The 22,396-nt window shown below is 37.7% G+C and overlaps 1 protein-coding gene across 7 annotated transcripts; it reads right to left on the minus strand.

The window, feature by feature from the left end:
* Positions 1 to 835: 835 nt before the first annotated feature.
* Positions 836 to 22,138, minus strand: TMEM19 (transmembrane protein 19). 7 transcript variants are annotated; one of them, XM_063155046.1, is made up of 8 exons: positions 21,911 to 22,138; positions 14,869 to 14,913; positions 11,546 to 11,696; positions 8,749 to 8,862; positions 7,193 to 7,330; positions 6,634 to 6,888; positions 5,365 to 5,574; positions 836 to 2,616 (listed from the first exon to the last, which is right to left on the minus strand). In XM_063155046.1, exons 3-8 carry the CDS (start codon positions 11,673 to 11,675, stop codon positions 2,453 to 2,455), a joined length of 1,011 nt encoding a protein of 336 aa, XP_063011116.1. In that variant the 5' UTR covers positions 11,676 to 11,696; positions 14,869 to 14,913; positions 21,911 to 22,138; the 3' UTR covers positions 836 to 2,452. The 7 variants fall into 7 exon arrangements, with proteins under 7 accessions (XP_063011116.1, XP_063011115.1, XP_063011114.1 ...); XM_063155045.1 differs by having other exon boundaries at positions 11,546 to 11,699; XM_063155044.1 differs by lacking the exons at positions 14,869 to 14,913; positions 21,911 to 22,138 and adding an exon at positions 11,943 to 12,013 and having other exon boundaries at positions 11,558 to 11,696.
* Positions 22,139 to 22,396: the final 258 nt, after the last annotated feature.

Raw genomic sequence — 22,396 nt, forward strand, 5'->3', positions numbered from 1 at the left:
TATTAATGCAAAATCAGTGACAGAAGTATCTACTAGGGGTACCAATGGTTCTGAAGCTAAAGAATTAATTCTAGCATTTTAAGAATGGAATTAAATTTGTTAACTGCAGTAACTTATTTTCCAATTTCCAATTGATCAGCTTCCTGGTTTTCTTTTAACTCCTCCTTCTTCTTTTTACTTCCTGCATTTTTGTCTCTCCAAGTAGCACTGGGACTATCCAGGGGCTATCCATCTGCTGCCTTGTGAGCCCAGAAAGTGCTTGGTGACCCACACCAAGTTACAGGCAGTTTGTCACAGTCTGCCATTGCGCGCCACCTTCGCCCAGAGCTTGTCAGTTTACAGCTACTGAGTAGTTAAATGTAACAATATCTGGCTAAGCTACAGTCAATACACCTGAAGTTAATGCTGTCCTTTTCAGAGTTTAAGTGTGCTCAGATCTTTCTGTATACTGGAAACTTATGAGTGGAAATTTCAAAAGCAACTCAAGTATCATAACTAAGACATGACAAAAAAAAAAATCCAAAATAATGGCCTTTGAAGATGCTAACTACAGGAATTCAGTGAGATCATATTTGTTCATATGATCACAGATCAAAGCATTTCATGCTGCTATGAATATGAAATCAGATGTCTTCTCACCATGGTAAGCTGGTTTGCAAATGGACTCATAAAAAATAGTGAAAAAAGCTGACCATGTCCACTTCAGTGGCTGAAAGTACACTTCATTTCAGGAAACAAAACAATACAAGAATAAGGCATTTATCTAAAAAAAAAAGTATCTTACAAAAATTTTACTTGCTCAATTCTAGAAACCAAAACATTATTAATAAAATCATAGAAGACAACCAATTTGTGTTTATTTAGAAGCAGCATAAGTCCAAACAGTGCATAAAATTCCCAAGTGTTTATTGTTACAGTTTAAGTGCATATATTACTTCCATAATTTTGTGCCCTTCCACAGGAACAGACGTAGAGCAGCTATACAATTTGTTCTTTACAAAAAGCTTTTACTACTTTGAGATCTCATCTTTATAATAGGGTAATACAGTGAAGTAGTTCCAGTGATGAATTCCAGATCTATACAGACTAGACTTATAAAGAGTAAACTCAGTATGGAAGGTGTTAAAGTTTTTTAATATTCCCATAAAAGGTGACAAAATAAAAAAGTCAATTGAATTAAGACAGGCAATATACACAAGACACTTGTAAAAAAACCCAGATGTTCAATACAAAACATTAATCTACCTTTAACAAAAAAGGAAAAGCTTTTCATAAGTTAAAAGTATGGGCCCACGCTTCTGAATGTCACCGCAGAGAAGTTATGAAGGTATCTCTAAAGTTTAAATACAATCTGTACTGGCTACACTAGTTCTGCAACTTTTATAAATGAATGATGGAAGACAGAATTACCTAACACAGGAACCTGAGCATCAAAAATTAAATCTCTATTTTTAAATGGTTTATATGCGTGATTTCCCCCATTTCCAACAAGGATAACGTCTGCAGTTTCTTTGGCTGAGGCCATCATCTCTAAATACAAGCCCCAGACAAAATGGGAAACATTTCCACTGCTGAGAAATAACCAAGGAGTATAGTTTGGTTAGAATACCAACCACAATGGAACAATTCTATACTTATAGAAAAAAACATTAACTTTGTAAAGAGAGGATTGTGAATCCACAACTGTCATATTTAATTTTAAAGTATTTTATAAGTACCACAGTATTGACAAATCTTCATAAATATCATTATTTTTGAAATAAAAATGTCAAAAAAGCACAGACAATTTTATTATTATCACTGGAACAGCTTAAAGTTTCTAATTTAAATTTAGATTTTTGTTTCCAATGTTATGTATAGATCATTTTTATCAAACCTTTTCTCAGGGAAGTGGAGATAGTATCAGGATAGAGAATAGGCAATAAGGCTGAATTCTTTCTTCCCTGCCCAAATACCTCCAAAAGACCTTAAAAACTGTAGTTAATGAGAAATACCAGAATTCACCCACTCCACCCATGTTACCATTGCCTTTATAAAGCTGCAGTGTATTTTGTGTCTAACTTGGATAATAGCCACAAGGCTCCATCACACTGATTGATGTGGATTAGACTTCTATTTCCAGCTTCCTGCCTTTCCAGATGCTGGGAACTGGAGAGAATAGACACCAACACTTCAGCTCCATAAATGGAGGATAAATGAATCAAGTGCTTCACCTCACTTGGCAATGACCTACATCCACCTGAGGAGCAGCAAGAGCATTATTGACAAAGCACCTTCCTGAGAGATGCTGATTGCCAATGAGGTTTACAGCCTTAACAAGCAGAGATGGAAAGTCCTTCAGCTCTTTGAACGTTTCAGATCCATCTCTTACAGAGAGTTCAACTGGAACTCCTTGGAGTCTCTGAGCAGGACTGAACATAAATTATTTGCATGCAGAAGACCTTAAATCATTTCAACGTCTTGGCCAGAAAAACCATGACATGCCTGGAAGCACCAGAGCAATGATTACAGAAGAAAAAAGATTTACGGCGTTGTTGTCTAATATAGGTTTTCCAGATATGTGCTTGGAGTCTTTTGTTTGGTGGTTAACAACCATGCCAATTGTCTGGTCAAAACCTGGAAAAAGATAAAAACTTCATTTTACAAAGCCAACTGAGATGAAGAGAAACTTAATAACCAAGTATATATACCTTCCTAAATTTATTTTACTATAACAGTGTTAAATCTCTGTAAGAAGACATCATCAGACTAAGCTAAATTACAGTTAGTTTAATTTGGTACCTTCAAAGAATGGGGTATAAATGCAGTATTTTACATTAGAAGTTACACTTCTGTCAAGTCTTCTCTCTTTATGTAGTTACACAGCAAAGAAAGGAATGAAACAAGTTAAATTAGAAGAGGAAAAAGCTGCTCCAAGTCACTCTAAAGCAAAGGGTGCTGTTTTGAACAAAAACAACTTATTAGCAACATGTTTTCTGGCAGGAAGACATGTTTGTTTAAAAAAAAATATGGAAACACCATTATTACTTAATCTGACAGAAAACAAGCTCCTTACAAAGGCTGAATTTATAAATTCTATTTACACAGCAATTTTATACTACCAGCAGCTACAGTTTTTTTCTGTAGTACTTAGGTAATTTCTTGCTCTGCCTTTGTATTATCAATACTTTAATATTACTTCATTAGGTATTACTGTACAGACACCATTATCCTATGTTTTGTCCAGCTGCACCATTCTCTATGCTGATAAAACCACACCAATCTAGAATGCTTGATCTTAACTCACACTGTAGTGAAGCGTAACTGGGTACATGCACATGCAAACTTTTAAGGTTGGAACATTCCAAATGAAATCAGTATATTTTATATTAATTTTTTTCTTCTTAGATTTTACTTTCAACACTCACAACCTGTAAATTTCAAAGAAAGCTGCTACTGTAATAAAAAAAAAATCTGCATCTCAGACAAAATTTAAAAAATTCCCCACTACAAACCTCCCTGGCAGGGATATAGTTGGTAATACTGTTTTGAAACATACATTTAAACCTGGCCCTAAATAATGCAAAACAGCTACGGAAAAATCAAACTTCAAAGTCTAATAGCTTAACTCTCAACACTTGCTATGTTTAGAGAGTAGTACTTTCTTCGAGGAAAAACTGGAATTATCTTTTTCTAAATATATGCCTCAATTGTACATAAAGTGTATATTCCAATAATGAACAAGTAGGTGAAGTAAGAGTCCTTTTGTTAGCTGTGTTATTTACAGAATAGGCATAGACTGATAACATGGGCAAATTTGAATCTTATTCTTCACAGCTATTCAAAATTTGAATTAATAACTGTGCAGGCAGGAGTGGATTTTCTTTAAGAAACAGTGGGTATCACAGGCTATTAGATACACCACATCTAGGAATATCACCAAAAGAAAAAACATTGACAGAAAGAATTAGCAGCATACTGTTTTAAAAAAAGAGACAATTCTTTATTCCCACTGCCATATTTATTGTTTTTCAAGATGCTGCAGAAACTAGAGTATTCCTTCTGAGTCCACACTGAAAAGGGAACAAAAAGTGGGCTGAAGGAGAGACTCAAATGAGCAGCACAATTTTGCCAGCATCACATCACATACACATCACAGCATGTACATGCACAACATGGTGTACACACTCCAGCAATGCTTTTGAATTTGTAAAAGAAACTGTGTAACTTGCACGCTGTCCCTGCTGCAGCTAAAAAGGTAAGTTGCTGAGCATGGAAAAAACACATGAAATGAAGAAGAAATAGATGCTGATAAATGCAGGCATGCATTAGCTAGGTTTACTCCATTCTCTTAATGCATCTGCCTCATTAGGAGCTTGCAACGTTGTCTGAGTGCTTAAGTGTTTCTTGCTCAGGACAGAAATATCTAAAACTTCACCAAATAGTTAAACACTCCATTGTATTTTGAACTTTAATGGAATTACAAAGAATAGAGCATAAAAAATGCTGTATAGCCAAATCCAGAGCATCAACAAGAGTTGGTAGATCTCACTGTAAAGGCAGACCTAAAGGATTTGTGTCTCTGAGGCAGTTCATCTGCACATTCACACCTTGACTTCCAATTAATAAGTATACCAACAATGAAACCTGGAAACTTAAGTTCTCTCTGTAAACAAGCTGGTAAACACAACAGTGTCACATATGGTTTCTAAATAATTTTGAAACATAGGATAAGTTTACAGCTTAGCCTAAAGGTTGTCTGTAGTGTTTATTCACAGGCAATGAGTAAACACTGAAATAATTTAGAACCAGCCAGTCAACATATTTTTTTTTAAATGCATCTTGTCTTTTTATTTAAAGTCACAGCTAGTTTGTGATAAGCTTAACTTATAGGAAACAGTGCTCTGTATTATAGAGCTTCTACAGGAAGCAGTGAAAAAAACAGAAGGTTCACTTTTTCTTACTTAATTCTTACATTTGAGCCTATTGCTAAGACTTCAAAATTAGGAATGGAGCTTCTGCAGTGACAACTTAATCCAACTAAATGGATAATATTAAACTGACATTCTTTCTTATAAAATACTATAATTAGACATATAGAAAAGGAGAGGCCAGCAATTGCTTCTTCCAAGGTAACTTGTTGGGTATCTGTCTCTTTCAGTCATCAGCATGACAATAAGCTACAATGAACAAATCAAAATGTGGAAAAGGGCCAACCACCCTTACTCCTTTTCATTTCTATGTCCCTTTGCTCCCTTTGTCATTTATGCTGCTATTTCTGTAATCTTGCCATTTAAAAATCATATCCCCAGCCCTTCTTGAAGCTCAAGTCAAATTTTAGGTTACACTGGGAGGAAAAAAAAAAAAAAAAAAGAAGACTCTTACCACTGTATTGCATCGTAGCTCCCAAATACGAATCAACAATTGATCCCAGTAGGCCAGCTGCTGCACCAAACACTATGATGGGCCATTGTGGAGCAGATATTTCCAGATCACTCACAAAAAGGAGTTGAGTTATAAAGTAGGCTATACCTACTGTCATGCCTCCAAGCAAACTTGAGATCAGGCCCACTAAAGTAACTGCTCCATTAGTACCTAAGCCAAATAAAGTATAGCTCATTTACAAACTGGTTTTAAAAGACTTGTGATAATTTAAACATTTTACATGAAATCCAAACTGCCCATAGTGAGCTTCTCCCCTTACATCTACTGCAGCTTTTTACAATTCCCATTATGCTGTTGAGCAGCTTAGCTTGCACCATTACTGCCTGTTACTACTCCTTTCCCATCTCTAGGGCTAGTTCTCTAGAAATATTCACCAGCATTAAATTAAATAAAACTAGACAGCACACACCTCTCAATGTCACCTGGTATTTGCCTGCTCTAGGAGGTGGTGGGGTAATACAAGAAGAGATTTGCTCAAGAAAAACAAATCTTGAGATGAGCACATTAAAGCAATGCCCTCTTTCAGAAGTAGTATACTACGACATGTTTTACCAGCACATTTAAAAATAAAAGAACTAAATCCATAAACAGAGATGTTTGAGAGCTCATTGAATAAAAATCTGAAGAGTGCATATAAAGAAAAAAAATTCCCATACATTTCACTCCTATCCAACAAGATCTGTTCCTCTGATCAATTTGTCAGCAAGACTCTAAAAAGGTATATTGCTTTAAAGCAGCAGTGGCACCCACCATGGAGACAACGTTTAACAGACAGAAAGTTCACTTTATTCACCCTTGGTAGGATATTAAAGGAAATGAGTGATTTGGTTATGAAGTGAATTTTCTGTACTGTCTCTGTTGAATATATATGTATATTACTGATTAAAATAATGCCTGAAAAATATCAGTTGATAACTTGCATTATTCATATTAGGAGTATAAACTCTTTTACTATCGTCAGAGATTAGAAGTGACAGCATTCAGAATGATTTTAGCTCCGTGGTTGCTATGCTCGTGCATCTCATCAAGATCGGAAGAAACACAGTTGACTATATTCCATTTCAGAGAATGCATTCCTAGTAACCTTTTCAAATCCCAGATTTTTAATATTTATTTTTCTATGTCTTTCTTGGAACTTTACAAATTGGATGTATAATTTAAAACAGATTAACAAAATATTAAGAACATGTAGAAGAGGTAACACCTTACCTACTGGAACCTGTTCCCAGGTTGTTATCAATCTTGGTTTGCTTTTACTCATAACACTACCAATCTCTGAAGCCCATGTATCACCAGCAGAGCATGCCAAAGCTCCCAAAAGGGATAAGCACATCCATGATGCTGTGTATTCCTTTGAAAAGTCAATAGGAATTTCACCTGGTCCATTTTCTATCATATATAAGAGAGCCAGCTCAGTAGGAACACCACCATTACAGAATACCTGAACCCAATTCCTCTGGCCACCTGAAGTACAGAAACTGAATTTTAGTAATTTCAGGCAACAGCATGAGGCAAAACCAAAATAACACGTATCTAAAGTTAAATTTAAAAAGACAAACATTCAAAACAGAAACTTTATGGAAATTTATTTAACAGAACAGAAGCAAAAGCAAGGTGGATTGCTTTTCAAGGGATAGGATCAAAGGGAGTCTCAACAGTGTTCCCTATTCTAGATGTTACATCTCATCTGACCCTTTGAAAGGAACAAGAAACATGCAGTATTTATTCTCTACAAGGGATCTAAAAGAATTAAAGTATTTTGGCTTACCTTCTTTGTATTCTGAATCTATTTGTTTCTTTATATCTTTTTTCCACTTGGTAAGTTTTGAAGAAGTAACAAAAAATACAAACAAAGAAGAGAAGAAACTGTAATTTGCGACTGTAAGGATAAATCCAACCACCAGACCTGTGAAGAAAAAAGAAGTATATAAAGTTCCTTCATGTAACAATGGTTGTTTAGCAAAGCAATTAAGTACTTCAAATTTTCTGAATATGAAGAGTATCTTCCTGCTAAACCTAAGACAATCATGCAATAAGGGATTCTATTGAAAATTGCTAATTTTATTCTAACTGCTGAAACGTGATTTTTAAGACCTTTTGCCACAAACCAGTTATACTGTGCAAAAATAAAAGAGAAGCAATAAAAACCCCCAGAATCCAAAGAAAATATAACTGTAATTCAAGTACTCTGCCTGAAGAATATTATAATTTTTATAAGGAGCAAATATATATCTGTGGCTGTGCCTCTATCAGCAAGTTTATCATCAGTTTAGGTATTGAATACCACATCCAAGGTCTCCAAGATAACCTGTAAAACCCTTCTCCAAATCTTAGCAGATGCTATTTCTCTATTCTTTTCTTTGTTAGTTTCTGATTTTAATTACACCTCTTTATTGCTGTAATTTTTTAAAGTATTTGATCTCCTTGATGCAATTCACTTTTATGTCCCCTTTCACAGGTGAGGCCTAATTTCACTCCTCACCATGAGTTCTAAAGGACTGAAAGAAAAATGGTTGCATTTAAGAGCAAATGCCAGTATAAATCGGCTAGCAGAGCTGTTAAGAGGTCGGAACATAAAAGTCAGAAATATTTTTGTCAGTGTAGAAAATGCTTCCCTTAACTCTCACAGACAGAAGATTTGCAAAATGGGTGACAAGGGAAGGAAGGATTTGAGGCCCTGTTTTACTCCACTGAACATCAATTCAGGCAATGTCACAAGACAAGGGTGAATCACTTCACCCTGAAATGTTGCATCAGATTTCAATAAACACTATTGTACACTACGCTGGGCTTTTCATCATGTGGTCTAGAAAAACTTGTCAGAAACGGTCATTTGTTCTTATTGAAGTACAGATTTAATTTTCTTATTTTTGCCAGGCCAGAAAATGCCTAGAACAGCTTCTGTTACTGAAAGGGGAAGCATACAGAAAAGAGAACTGATTTCCCTCCAAGCAGGAAGGCTGCTGACATGATCAGTTTAGGGTCTTTCTTTACCACTACCTCTGCCATTTCCTTGTTTCTCTGTGAATCCTTCTATATGTTAAACCAAACCATATGATTTAACTTCATACTGTACTGAAGTTTAAAAGAATCTTCAAGGTTTATATAACTATAATAGCATTAATCAAATCAATTAAGAACAGTAGCACAGGGTTACTTGACTGTTTAAACAAGCATGAGAAAAAAAACCCTGTATGAATCTGGGGTATGTATGCTTACATTTGTATTTCATTACAATAGAACTATGTGAAGTCTTAAACTGCAAACAATAAAAAGGACCTTTAGTTTACCAAATGTTCAGCTTAAGTCTCAGAAAAAACATACCTCCCAATGCACCACTGTGATCTAGACTCTTCTTCTTAAATCCCTGTGTAGCAATAATTAGTGGAACCAAGACTGAAAAAAGCCAGCGCCATGGAGAAATGGGTCGTAAAGTACCTGATAAATCAAATAACAGGCTTGGGTTACACATGACCCTCATAAAGCCTTTATGTCTTCATGTCTGAAAAGTCATTATTTCCTGATATGTACTTCAATTTTGATCTTAATAGATATTAAAACTTTTTATTCTTCAGAAGAAAGATAATCATATGGACCAAAGGACAATATATCTGCAATTATCTACTCAATTTTTCCATTCAGCTGTCAAAAGAAAATATATTTAATGAACTGAAATTAATTACCAAAAAATAGCAAAATGTGACAAGAAATAAATATGGTGATATTTTCCATTCTAAAAGGGATTTATGAAGCTCAAAAACTAACATCTGAATTTACTGTGACAAAATTCCACTACCAAAGAAAGCCAAGCAAGACAGTCTGCTAGGTGAAAGTAGTGTGACCACTTTATGAAACACCAGCCCTGTCAGTTCTTCTGAAAGATGATGTAAGGCCCTTAATGTAAGGCTCTTTAAAATACACTTTGAGCTGATTACTTTCTCAGCAAGATTTGAAGTGACAGTTTCAGTTTGAAACACACACAAACTTCTAAAAGCTAAAGCAAATAGTTAATGTAGGTTTTGAAAAAAAAAATCTTGAGAATTTATTATATCTCCTATACAAATACAAGACATCACAAATCTTGCACTCAAGTAAGTCTCAATCTTGTAAAAGAAAGATTTCACAGAGGCACAGAGGCTTGTCTTGCTGGAAAGATAAACATGATGGTTCTCAGCAAGAACTTTTGTGTCATCCCAACCTCTGCACAAACACTGGCACCCTGGTGCAAAGCAGGACACAGTAAAACACTCATTGGAATGTAAAGATTCACAAGAAAAAAATTCTCTTCTGTGTACTGAAAAGCCCCAAAGCCATAGTAGGTGAGCAAGGGGACTCTTGCAGCCCAGGCTGCGTCAGAAATTCCGAAGATGAACACCAGCTGTGTACTAAGAGCCCTCCAGTGCTGTAGCCTGGTATTGCTTGTCACAAACCAAGGCAGCTCTTGATGCAAACTTGAGCGTAAGCAGTACTGGAACACAAAGGGGTTCCTTTTCTTTGGCTAACAAACAGAATTTTCATTTCTTCAAGGTCATTTTTAAACTAAACCTTTTGGATTTGCTTGTAGGAGAGAAAAGTATTTGTATTAAACTACTACTAAGTAAGACCAAGTTAGGATCTATAATAAAATAATGAATATGCTCTTGAGCATTCTGGCTTCACTAACATCTGGCCCACTGTTTGGAGCTTAAGAAATATTATAAACACTACATTAATAAAAGTATGTTTGCAGTACTTTTATATTTCAGACTGTGAATTTTACCACTTTAAATGGGATGAACCATTTAAAGCCCATTAACTACTGTGTGTTTCATTCACCTTCTTGAAAAGCCAAGGTCTTTCCAGTCTCAGGCAAATGAATGACAGAAGTTTTATGTCTTTCTTGTTCCATAACCATTCCCTACAGAAAGGAGGAATGTTTTCTCCTTTCTATCAGGCCCTGTACTGATTTAGCTGGTAGCAGGTCTCCCCATGCTATACTGTAAATTTCCACTCACTTATAAGAACAAGGACTAGAATATCCTAATTGTCAGAAAAGCTATACCTTTGGAGAGCAGACACACATGAATGAAGTTGCATGTTTAAATTCCACTTGGGTAGTGATAAATGACACAAATAAAACCTGGTTGTGAAGCCTGCTTCTGCATACCTTCTATACATCTGGTATCTCACTACAAGCCAAACCAGAAATATGCAGACAACACAGATTTAACCCATCCTAAAGCACTGAAAAACACTGAGCAGAGACATGCAACTGCCTCTACAAAAGTCAGCTTATACTGGTGGGGTATTTATTGTAGTTTCTTCTGGACCCAAGGTGTTACTAGGCAGTTGAAGGTGCTCATACTCTACCTCTACGCACTTTCAGCAATACTGCAATGACACTGAAGCTCTTCCAGTATCAAACCAGCTGGAGTCTGAATGGTAAGTCTTTACATGTCTCAGAAACACAGTTGAATTTTTCTAGGCATAAACTGATACTGCAGGCAGTATCAGCTGCACTTGCACACTGCTGTAAGAGTGGCCCTAGAGCCAAAATGAGAGACCACAGAGAGGACTTGTGTCCCTGCAACTGCACACAACTAAGTCACAACCAGCCTGAGCAGAACGCTGAGCTGACAGTACACACCTCAGCCAGGCACTCCATCCATACATCCCTGTCTTCTTATAGCATTTCCCGTTTCTCTGTTCCTCGACTAAGGAAGTCTTCCTGCATGACCTGTTCTGCACGTTGCAGATGTTGCTGATTCTTAAAACAGTTCTGAAAGCAGGCACACTCTTCCCATGCTGTCACGTACTTCCCCTGATACAGAAACACCTCTGTCAGCTCAGCTTTTCCTTTCACTTCTTAATTTTTATTTGCTTTCTTCTGGAGAAAGACATCACAAAGGACACCAACATTTTAAATTGTACATGATCCCTCGGCAGAGCTGCAAGTAAGCTGCTGTCAGCATCTTCTAAAGCACCATCACCTACTGTGACAGCTGAGTTACCAGCTCTACTGACAAAGGAAGGAAGGGGCTGCGCACACCCCTCCTCCCATTTCTGTCCCCTGTCTAGAGGCCGGAGGGGAGGGTTCGCCCGTGGCCGTGCCATGTCAGCCTCTCCCGGCCTTTGGACTCACCGTAGTACGTACTTGCAGTCATCGACACGATCCAGAACGCCAGCGAAATACAAATGAGCAAATTCAGGATGACCATATTCGCCATCATCTTGAGGTATTCTCTGAAGAAATCCTCCTGGTAATAGGACATGGGAATCAAGAAGGACAACACCTGCTGGGAAAACACAAGGCGCAGGGCATCAGCGACACGGCCACCACCTCCTTCTTCTCCTCTTTCTCCTCCCGCCCGGCCGGAGCCGCGGCCGGGCCCGGCCCGCACCGCCCCAGGGGCGCTGCCGGGAGGCACCGAGGCGCTCATGGAGAGGCTGCTGCGGCCACCTCGGCCGGCCCACCCCGGGCTGCGCTGCGCGGTACCGGGCGGCCGGAGGCGCTCGCAGCGCCCGGCCCCATCACCGACCTGTTCCCGGAGGCCGCGGGCGCCGCCGCCATCCCGCCCCGCGGCCTCCCCGCGCATGCTCCGCAGGCAGCCGCGCGGGCCCGCCCGCGCCTGCGCCGCAGCGAGGGGGCGCTGCAGCTGCGGCTGGGGCCGGGGCTGGGGCCGGGGCCGGGCCCTCGGCGTGAGGAGATCTCGCTGCCCTCGGGCGGGGATGGGGTCGCGCCCCTTCGACAGACGCTGCCAGTGGAGATCCAGTTTGCGAAATGAAACCAAGAACGACACGCCTGTGAAAGGCATGAAGTCTGTGGATAATTAGTGAGACCAATGAGTACCTGAATGAGGTTTGAAACTTGTTGGAGCACTTCGAAGTTCATTAACAGCAGAAGAAAGAGACTTGAAACGTTTCCTAAAGTTGACTTGGGATGAAAACATGCCAAACCTGCCTGGTGGCTTTTCTTGGGCACGTCAGAATGCCTCCCAAAACACTCGAGTTGAAAACAAGCTGACATTAGCTACGGGACAGACTGCACAGCTCCCACTTCCACACATCAGAGCTTTGTCAACAAAGCACAGTAAGAGGTGAAACTTCACAACTTCCCAAAAACCCATTGTTTTGAGGCAGCAGCCTCAAAATAAACTAGAAATAAATGAAATAAATAAGACTTCAGGCATCCCAGGAGATAATGCTGAAGAAGCATTTAAGCATTCAGCGCTTGATCAGTGGAACATAGACCAAAACCTTCAAGTGGTACAAATTAGTCCCCTCATGAACATCAATAAATAACATCAGGTGCTTCTTTCCTATGGACTTGTAGCAGCAGCAGCAGAACAGAATATTTATTTAAAAATTCAGCAAGAAGCAGAGTAATAAAAAAAGGACAGGAAAAGATCTTTGATACACAAGAGAAGTAGTTTTAAAGCTAGAAAATTCAAGTGAGCAATCTTAATTTAGGAGATGAAAATTTCCTTACTGAATTTGGGAATAATTCTGGCTTGTGGAACCCATTTATTTTTGAGGCATGTTCTCTTATTTTCCATTCAGTATCTGGAGTAGCTTTCTATTAAGGTGTGAACACAGTCTGTGTGTTCTTTTTCTCTCAGGAAAAGAACATGACTCATTTCTCTCATAAACTTGGATATATTTTCATGTTGTTGTGAAAGAAATACTTAGTTATGACTCAGAGCTGCTTCTTCAAATGTTGTCTAAATTAAGAAACTTACTCCTTAAAGATTTACTTGATTTTAGCTGAAGAAAGTAGGCCTATTTCAGAGGCTAAGTTAATACTTGGGTGCTTACAATGTATTTTTTCCAGGCAATTAGAGACAAAACTTGGATCAGGTGCCTTAGACAAGGCTTTATTTTATTTTCTGCTATATTTATTGGTAACAAGTACTGCTAACATCCATAATTATCTCAAGTAGAGATACCTAAAACAGTAATACTAATGTAGGAGTACTGATTTTGATATATCTAGTCTTCTCTCTTACCTCCCAAATTTTCATTAAGCATCCATTTGAGGTCTGAATTTGAGATCTAACAATCAGACATGCAGTAGCTGGGCTGCTTTGTAAGAACAGGACACCTTTTAAGAATAGCACTGATACGACATTGCTTAGGCTCTTCTGCAAAAATCTAACTAGTTGAGATTTTCAACCAGAACAAGATCAACTCTACTTAAACTGGTGGCTGAAGAAGCAGCTGCTTGTTCTGGTACAATGAACTCCCATAAATGTACTCATTCAAATACATCCTTAACTGTAATAAGTTGTTTAATTTATTGCTTACTTTTTGTTTTCTAAACTGTAACAGACTGATACTGGAATTTCTGGTGGAGAAACAAACATTCCTGCAGGAATCCTAGAGCCCTGGCTGTTATGTGTGGTTCTGTAAAACTGTGGGATTGTGATTAATGGTAACACACAGGCTGGTGTGAAGAGGGGGCAGGTTTGAGGAGCTCTAAAGGACTCTTCAGCTTCCTTCATAGATCCATCCCCATGTGAAGTAGCACTTGGCACTGATTTAGGGACATACCAGACTATTGTACTGGTTTATCTACAGACCTTGTCTCTTGGCTTAGAGCCAAAGGTGCTGCTGCTGCTGCTGGAGTTTACCTGAGCAAGAACAGCAAAAGGGACCACAGCTCTCCACTCCTGGTGTGAGAGAGGTGGTTCTGGTCAGGAAATGTCTAACAACCAGTGCATGAATAATGTTGGCTTTGACTCCTTTTTCAGCTCTGAGTCTTTTGTTAAATGTGGCTTCAGACATCTTTCTTCCAGTGTTTCTGCTTGCCAACAAATTTTCCTGCAGTAGCTTGGTACACATTAAATGTGGCAAGTAGATTAGAAAACAAGGAAGAAAGGCACACAAAATTAGACTTCTTTCTACATTTGGAAGCTGAAAGAAGTAGCTACAGTTTTGAAAGTAATGTCTACAACAGCTCTGTAATTGCCCCATATATTGCGTTTAAACTATTCTTTTCTAGATGTTGCTCTTTTTTCACTAGGTCCTGTAATAATGGTAATAATAACAACAACAACAACACCACTTTTAATTAGTAAAAGCTGGGTTTTTAAAAAATTTAAATTGCCATCTAGATGCTTAAAATATTGTGAATACAGAATGAATGTATTTAAAAAGCCATCCTGAAACAGTAAGAAAATATTTAATATTTTCTGTATTATATTTAATACATGCAATACATTAATTTCATAGCCAGTTTTTACTTATAACCCTCCCCCCATTCCTTATTCACACCTAATAGTAGTGATAAGCTTGACAATTGAAAAAACCCCAAGAAACAGTTGTTTACAACAAATAGATCTGAAAGCTTTTCCTCACACTTTCCCATCCAAATTCATATGTGGAATAAGAAAAACTTGAAAAGTTTGAATTAAAAAAATTGGAATTATAAGCTACCCAATATTTAGAAGAAGAGTTTCTTCTTACCTTTTACCTAAATGTATAGGATGCAAAGCACTGCCAGTGCAGTCTCTAGGAGAAAAAAAAAAGAAAAAAGTAAGATTTAATAAGAGGCAGGAATGTGAGATTATTAAAAGCAGTGCAACGGAAAGATAAGAAGATGTTACTGTACACAGCATGCTAATAATTCTTTTACACTCATTCTTTTCCTAGGAATTTAGTAGATTTGCCATAATACAGCATAACATTTCTAAACTTTTATGGCAATTTTAGAAGTAGATTTTGGACTTATTTTTTTGTATCTCAGAGATAGAACTTTCCAGTTGTCTTCACTGCTTAAAACATTATTCACACTTATGCTTGATAGAGTGCATTATGAATAATATAGCTTGAAAGTTAAATAGTAATTTAAACATCTTTTATTCTCCTTTGTTAATCTTGTTTTCTTAATAGAACAACAACAAATAATATTGTTTTCTCAATTGTTTCTTCTTTGATTGAAGACAAAATACTGTTCAATACATGAAATTAAAAATCTGTAAAAACTGTTAACATTGTATTAAGTATAGCTGTTCACAAGAGCCTTGAATAATATTCACACTCTTAGAAAAGACAACATAGTAAGATTGTAAAATTTTATGCTGATAGTGTATTTAGATAGTTACAGAAAACAGAAGGGGAAAAGTTATACTGCGGATAAATACTCATCTTAAGTAGAGCATTCATAATTAGTAGCTACCTGTGAAAATACCAACCAAATTGCAAACAGTCATTTTCACACTGAAGGAGTTGCTGTACAGTTGAATTCCTAACATTTTTTAGGCAGTTAAAAATGTCAGGGTTTAAGACTATAGCAAAACTATTCATACCAGGATTTGGATTGTGGACTACAAAGCGGCAAATGAAGAATAAATATCCAAATCGCTTACCAAAAAAGAACAGAACCTAGAATGAAGCTTTAAGTATTAAATTTATTAAATATGTGTGGATAGGCTTTTGCATTGCGTTAAATGAATCCAAGGACAATGACACCAATTAAAATTATTCCTAGTAGCCTGTTCTTTTTCCGGTCATTTATTACAAATGACCCAGCTTTTTCCTATGTGTTTATGCTGTGTTTTCCTACTTTATCAAGTAGATAAAGGAAAGAACCAACGTATTGAAAGTAGAATATTTTCAAGATTGTGATATCTCTAGTATATTTGAATTCTACAGAGAATGAAGTTAAAGAATTAAACTAGAGTGCAAAAATATGTTAATGGAAAAAAAAAGGGTTCAGCAGTGGGTAATTCAGTAATGGGGAAGGGTAACAGTAAGAAAAGCATGTAAAGATCTAAAAGAACTGTGCACAAGGAATGTCCGTCTTCAGTCATAGACTTGCCAAGATGGTAAAGAGGCTTTAAAGTTGCCAGGGGAGGAGACCCTCCTTTCATCCCAGTCCCACTGGTTTGATGCCAGTACCCCCACAAGAGATGTCCAGACCCTGGAGGAGGATTATAGTGATGCCTAAAGATTTTTAGCTTCTTTATATATTTGTAGCTTTGTAGATTTTAATATGTAGCTGTATAGTTTCTAGCACTTTCTTACACTTTAGAACAGTAGTTACCCTTTCTCACACGTTATGTCACCTTCTGGAAATGCAGTTTGGTCTTATTTTCAAGGAAAAGGATTTCCAACAAGGACATAAGATGCAGGGCTAAGAACCCCTTGGAGTGACTCCAGTGGGGCAGGTCCAAGGGTGGGTTACCAGGACAACCAGTCTCCCATTGGATGTACTAGCTAGATATACTAATTAGTTAAACTTCTAAAAACCGTCTAAAAAAATTTGATGCTGCATGTGCACATAACCTTTCATTGAAAGACTGCTCTTTATGCTATCCATTCTAACATTGTTTGGAAAGTTTTTCTTCTGATTTTAGGCAGCAATAGGTAGCAGGAGAGCACCTGAAGAGCAGCACAAAGGAATTCCAGCAACTTCAGCCAGAGCTGGTTTCATTGGGGGTCCCAGCTTAAATGGCTCTATGAAAACACACACAGCATGGGGAATAAACAGCAAGGAGTTAGAGATGCACATGGCTGCAGGGCCACACTCTTACTGGAACCATGGAGACATGGTGGGATGGTGTTAGAATGAAGTCATACCAGAAGGAGGCATCTCTTCAGCAACAGATAGGAGCACCCTCATATTCACAAGCCCTCACCTTCCCAAGGGACTTCAACCATAACCAAATCTATTGGAAGGACAACACAGCAGGCCATAAGCAATACAGGAGGTTCCTGAAGTGTGTTGATGATAACTTCCTTCTCCAAGTGACACAGAAGCCAACAAGGAGAGGTTGTTTCTCCGTTCTCGGCCTGCTGTCTCTGCCCGGTTAGGCGTAGAATGGCCTTGGGACAGCCCGCGCTCCAAAGGACAAGTGCACTCTTCAGATTTTATGGTCTTCAATATTGTTTATTAATTCTTATCTACAAAGTTGTCTCCCAGCCTGACAGAGGTCTGCCCAGCAAGACAGCCATGGGCACACTGACCTCCCACTGGGCGGTCATCTATTTTTATACTAAAAACTACGTATAAGATATTTACCTTTACCTTCCAATACCTTTTACCCTTATTAACAAGTGCAGATTTAATGTGAACCAATCCCAAAGTGCCAACATCACCATCAAAGATGGATGACAAGAAGAAGAGGAGAAGGACAAGACACGCCCTAATTCCTCCATCTTGTCTCCTAAAAACCCCCCTGTACCAAAATCCCAAAACCTGTGTTTTCCCCCTGTGAATAATCAATTCCTTCACCACTTATCCCCAAGTGATCCTCTTGTCCTCATACAGGTGGCACATCCCGTGCAGGGTTAAAATCCAACCACCAAGCACTTCTGGCAACATTCCAGGATTTCCGAGCCCCCCAGAGGTTATCTCGGCAACTCTGGACATCAGGAGTGATGTGCTGAGTTCCCACAGTTCTTTGCTGGGCCTCGTCTCACCAACAAGGAGGGGCTGCTGCAGCACGTGATGCTCAAGGGCAGCTTTGGCTGTGAGTGACCATGGAATGGTGGCTTTCAAGATACTTAGGGCCGTGATGAAGGTGCAGAACAAGCTCACTGCCCTGGTCTTCAAGAGAGCAAGCTGGTCTCCAAGGGTTGGCTTGGTAGAGTACCACTGACTGGCATCAGAGGTGCATCTCTGCTGTATGGTGTTAGTCATGTTACTGTCTGTGCAGAATTATGGCTATGCAGAGAACAGGACTGGCTGGATTTCAGATTGAGATAACTTCTTAATTATTCAGAATCATTATGTTATATACATTTTTATCCTGTGAAAACTCATGTCTTCCACATCTGTCACAGCAAGTAGGTGTAACTTGTCATACATAATGATTCAAATCAGCAGTTTAACTTGTTTAGGCAGACTGAGAAGCAGTGATGGAACTATGCACATATATATTTTTCCTACACTGGTCATAGTTAGATTTTAGGGTCTTGTTGGGGTTTAAACCCAGTTGGCAACTAAGAACCCGACAGTCACTCACTTACCTCCTCTCCACCCTGGTGGAATGGGGAGGACAGTCAAAAGCAAAACTTGTAAATTGAGATAAGAACAGTTGAAAAATTGAAATAAAAGAAAAAAAAAAGAATAATAATGACAGTAAAAAAGAAAACCAAGTGATAAACAAAGCAATTGCTCACCATCTGCTGACTGATGCCAGACACCATCCCTGAACCCCTCTTAGCACCTCTTACAGGTAACTCCATCAGTTTATGTAACAGTGCAGGATGGTCTGCAGTGTGGAATATCCCTTTTGCCAGTTCAGATGAGCTGCTCAAGCTATGCTCCCTCACAGTTGTTTTGGGTTTTCTTGTTGTGATAGATTTTTTTTTTGGGTTTTGTTTTTGTTTGGGTGGAGGTTTTTAGTTGTGTTTTTTGGGGTTTTTTTTTGTTTTGTTTTTTTTTGGTCTGTTTATGGTTTTTTGTTTTGGTTTTGGGTTATTTTTTTGTTTGTGGTTTTTTTAGGCCTGTGTACCACCTCACTGTCAGAGCAAGAGACCAAGAAAGTCCTTGGATAAACACAGCTTAGCAACAACCAAAACACCAGGGTGTTATCAACATTATTCTCATACCGAATCCAAAACACAGCAATGCACCACTACCAAGAAGAAATTAACTCTATCCCAGCCTAAACCAGGACAGATCTTTGGCTCAAGAAGTCTGTCATATGTACGTTTAGGTTCTTTAGCAGACGATTCTAGTAAATACTGCTAAAGATTTAAGATTACTAACTTTCATTGTGCTTAAAATAATTTTTAAGAGATACTGGGAGGTGAGGGGGTCAACCAAAGCTACATCTACACATGGAATAAAATCTTAATAAAAAAAATATTACCTCCAGATTGTTAGTGACCAGGCCTGGATTCTGACAAGCTTGCCAAATATTTAAAAAAAATTTTTTGTGTCTTCTTGTTATCAAGATTGAATGTAATGAGCTCAAAAAGAGATGTCTGAATGCAGACATGATAGTTTTATCAATGACTTGGAAATCACTGAGCGTGTAGATGACCAATGCCTACTAGTCTTGGTTTGCCAGACCAAAGCAGAACAAAGATGGAAATTTGATTTACTATTTTTAACTGACTATTCCAACCAGCAGACTGATGGATTTCCTAGGGGATGTCTGTATTACAAGAGTTTTGTTTGTATTCTGTACTGACTTTAGAAGCTCTCCAACAAAAAAACCCAAACAAACAAAAATGCATAACAAACAAAAATAAGCAAACAAACAAAACAAAGCAAAAAAATCAGATACAACTGGCATGTTTTGATACTAGCTCAGCAGCACTTAGAAAAAGGAAAAAAGTAATTGTAATATTCCTAAACATTTCCTAATAAAGAAACCACATGAACATGCTATCAAGTCCAACTATTTGTGAATTTATATTTAATTGTAGAGGTTCAAAGCGTAGACCACACTGAGCCACTGGAAAGGAAGAGCAATGGAAATGTGTGGCTCATTTCAAAAATAATCTCCTTAATGGGATGATGAATTACCCTTTCTTTGATCAAGTACCCAGATGCTGTGTCTATGTGAATAGTTTCTGACTGAGACTTTCCAAGCAGTTGCTCAAAATGTCTTTATCTGCATCTGAAATAAAAGGGCACTAAACCACACAATGGCTTCTGAAGGGCAAACTCTGGCAGTGTAATCAATAGGTGATAGTGTTTCATCTGTTGGGTCTCCAGTCAGGACATACTTTCTATCTTCCCCACTGCCTTTTCCTAACATTGTTTTCAGTTGCTCTAGGCCATAGTGAGTCCAGCTCTCTGCCTTTTCCATGTGAAGAGAGTGGGATGCCTTTGTAACAAAACAGACTTCATGCATTCTGGAGTGGCTGTACGATGCTGCAATGCCATGCAAGTCAGGGAAGATGTGGTGATACAATGAGAAGACTGACCCAAAAACTCAAGGGAGATTATATCAACACCATCAAATGGATGAAACCATATAATGAATACTGATGGGAGAAATACAGTAACATCACTTCATCCACAACTGAATGTAGTCCTCATTTATATCTATTTCAGTTGATTAATACTAGAGGCGCAGCAGAGGTTACTGCATATGTACTTAATTCAGTTCTGACTAGGGAAGTATAGAAAAATATTTGCTATACCTCTTTTCTGCAGTTATATTTCTCAGTTTACATTTATAATCCATTATATGCAATCTACTAAGGCATGTAAAATGCCTCTTAAATCACTTTCAACTTTATTTAATCTTTTTATGTTACTAAAAGCATGGAATATTTGAAAGTGAAGTATCAAAATTAATATGAATACTAAAACTGAATAAAGGCACTATTAGTGTCTTTATTATTATAGGGCATTATATACAGATGAGAGGCACAAGCATCAGCTATGAAGACACAGCTTAAATACTGAGGATATTGTGTCTCTCTGAATCAGCAACAAGTACTTTTATGTTTCTATAGCAGTTAATCATAAGAAGTTAAAAATCTTCACAAATGGGCAAAGTTTAAGGAAGGGAAGTAATATCAGTCAATGCCTTGTTCCAGATCACATGAAAAACTTAACAACAACATAAAACCAGATGATCTGCCATTTTTTTTATACACAGTGAAACATGTTATTGAAGATTTCATTAAACGTTTGTAAAAATTGCCTTCAGTCCTAAGCAGAATCTCTGGACCCTATAAAAAGATAAATAATAAAATAATTTTTCTACTGTTACTCATTTAACAACTATAAGGAAAATTAATGAGGGAAATATTCAGCTGTGGGTTGAATGCAAATTCAAATCCACAGCATAATGGGACCTTCCTCATTTATTACAATGTAGAAATCTTATACTGATTTGGTCTTGTGCCACAGAAGACCCTACACTTTAGTAGTAGCCTATTAAAAACTACTATGGACAGCAGTGGTGTCTTACGTTTTTGAAGAGAATTATTTTTCTTACTTACACTGCAGCAATCATGATGAAGTTTTATATTATAAAACTCATAATTCTTAGATTTACTGCAGATTGTAAATTTGTATTTGTAAGGTTGTATCTGAAAAATTATATATTGTGTCTTACCTGGGCAAATGTTCAGTTTTTTGTAAAACCAGATAATTATTACTTCCTCAGAGAGACAAATATTGGAGGATAATGCACTTGCCAAATGCACTACAGATTTAGCTGTATTTTGCAGATAGACAAAAGCAGCAAGTACTCTGTGATCAATAAACTGGATTTTGGGAAATCTACTTTGTAATAAAGAATGAGCTTTTTATCATTGAATATTTATTAAAAAATAAGTCATGTAAATACAATATTTTGACTTTGGCAGTAGAGAATTTTGGTCCTGGTTCACGCAGGGCAAATACCCACACATCCAACTTCAAACACTGCTATGGAACTGAAGACTTTTTCAGTTTAGAAACTGGATAATTTAGTATGAAATATGAAAATATCCTGGAAAACTAAAACTACAGAATAAGGAAGGAAAGTTTTACTGAGAAGAGGTGGCTATAACAACACATGTTCAAAAGTTAAGGAGAAATATCCCTTACCGTATACTCTTCAGTCCAGATTCAGCAGACTGGTGCAGAAAAAGTATTTCAAAGCCAAGATGAGTTTAAGTCCTATGACAAAGAGTTGCAGATTCCCAATGTTTTCAGCAACTGAAGTTTCTCATCAGAAAGACTATTGCACTGCTTATTCTGCCTCTTTGCTGTGATAATTTATTCTATTCTTTGAGTCAACAACAGTAAAGGGATGCCACAGGAAATCATTCCGTCCTGAAGCAGATTAAAAATGGAGAAGTCAAGACACTGACAAACAGGGCGGAGCCCCATCCACTCTTCTCATGCCAAAACAGTGTCAATTAAAGATTTATTTTCTTGTTCTCCTGACTTCAGAGATCCACCCAGTGTCAGAAATTGGTATTGAAGTCCCAGAACATCCTGTCATTGTACACAACACTCAAAGGTAGCACTGGTTTTAATCTCTGAAAAAAAAGTTTTGACAAACTGGGGGTGGGTGGTGGGGGTTTGTGG

This window comes from Melospiza melodia, chromosome 4, assembly GCF_035770615.1.
Source record: "Melospiza melodia melodia isolate bMelMel2 chromosome 4, bMelMel2.pri, whole genome shotgun sequence".
Taxonomy (NCBI): domain Eukaryota; kingdom Metazoa; phylum Chordata; class Aves; order Passeriformes; family Passerellidae; genus Melospiza; species Melospiza melodia.

What these genes read in the sequence shown, in the direction of transcription:
- TMEM19 (XM_063155041.1), bottom strand. Translation starts at nt 11,843, where the DNA reads ATGAGCGCCTCGGTGCCTCCCGGCAGCGCCCCTGGGGCGGTGCGGGCC. An exon ending in GACTGCAAGTACGTACTACG is followed by an intron (nt 8,863 to 11,545) that starts GTGAGTCCAAAG and finishes TTGATTTATCAG; the next exon opens with GTACTTTACGACCCATTTCT. An exon ending in CTGGGAACAGGTTCCAGTAG is followed by an intron (nt 5,575 to 6,633) that starts GTAAGGTGTTAC and finishes TATTTGGCTTAG; the next exon opens with GTACTAATGGAGCAGTTACT.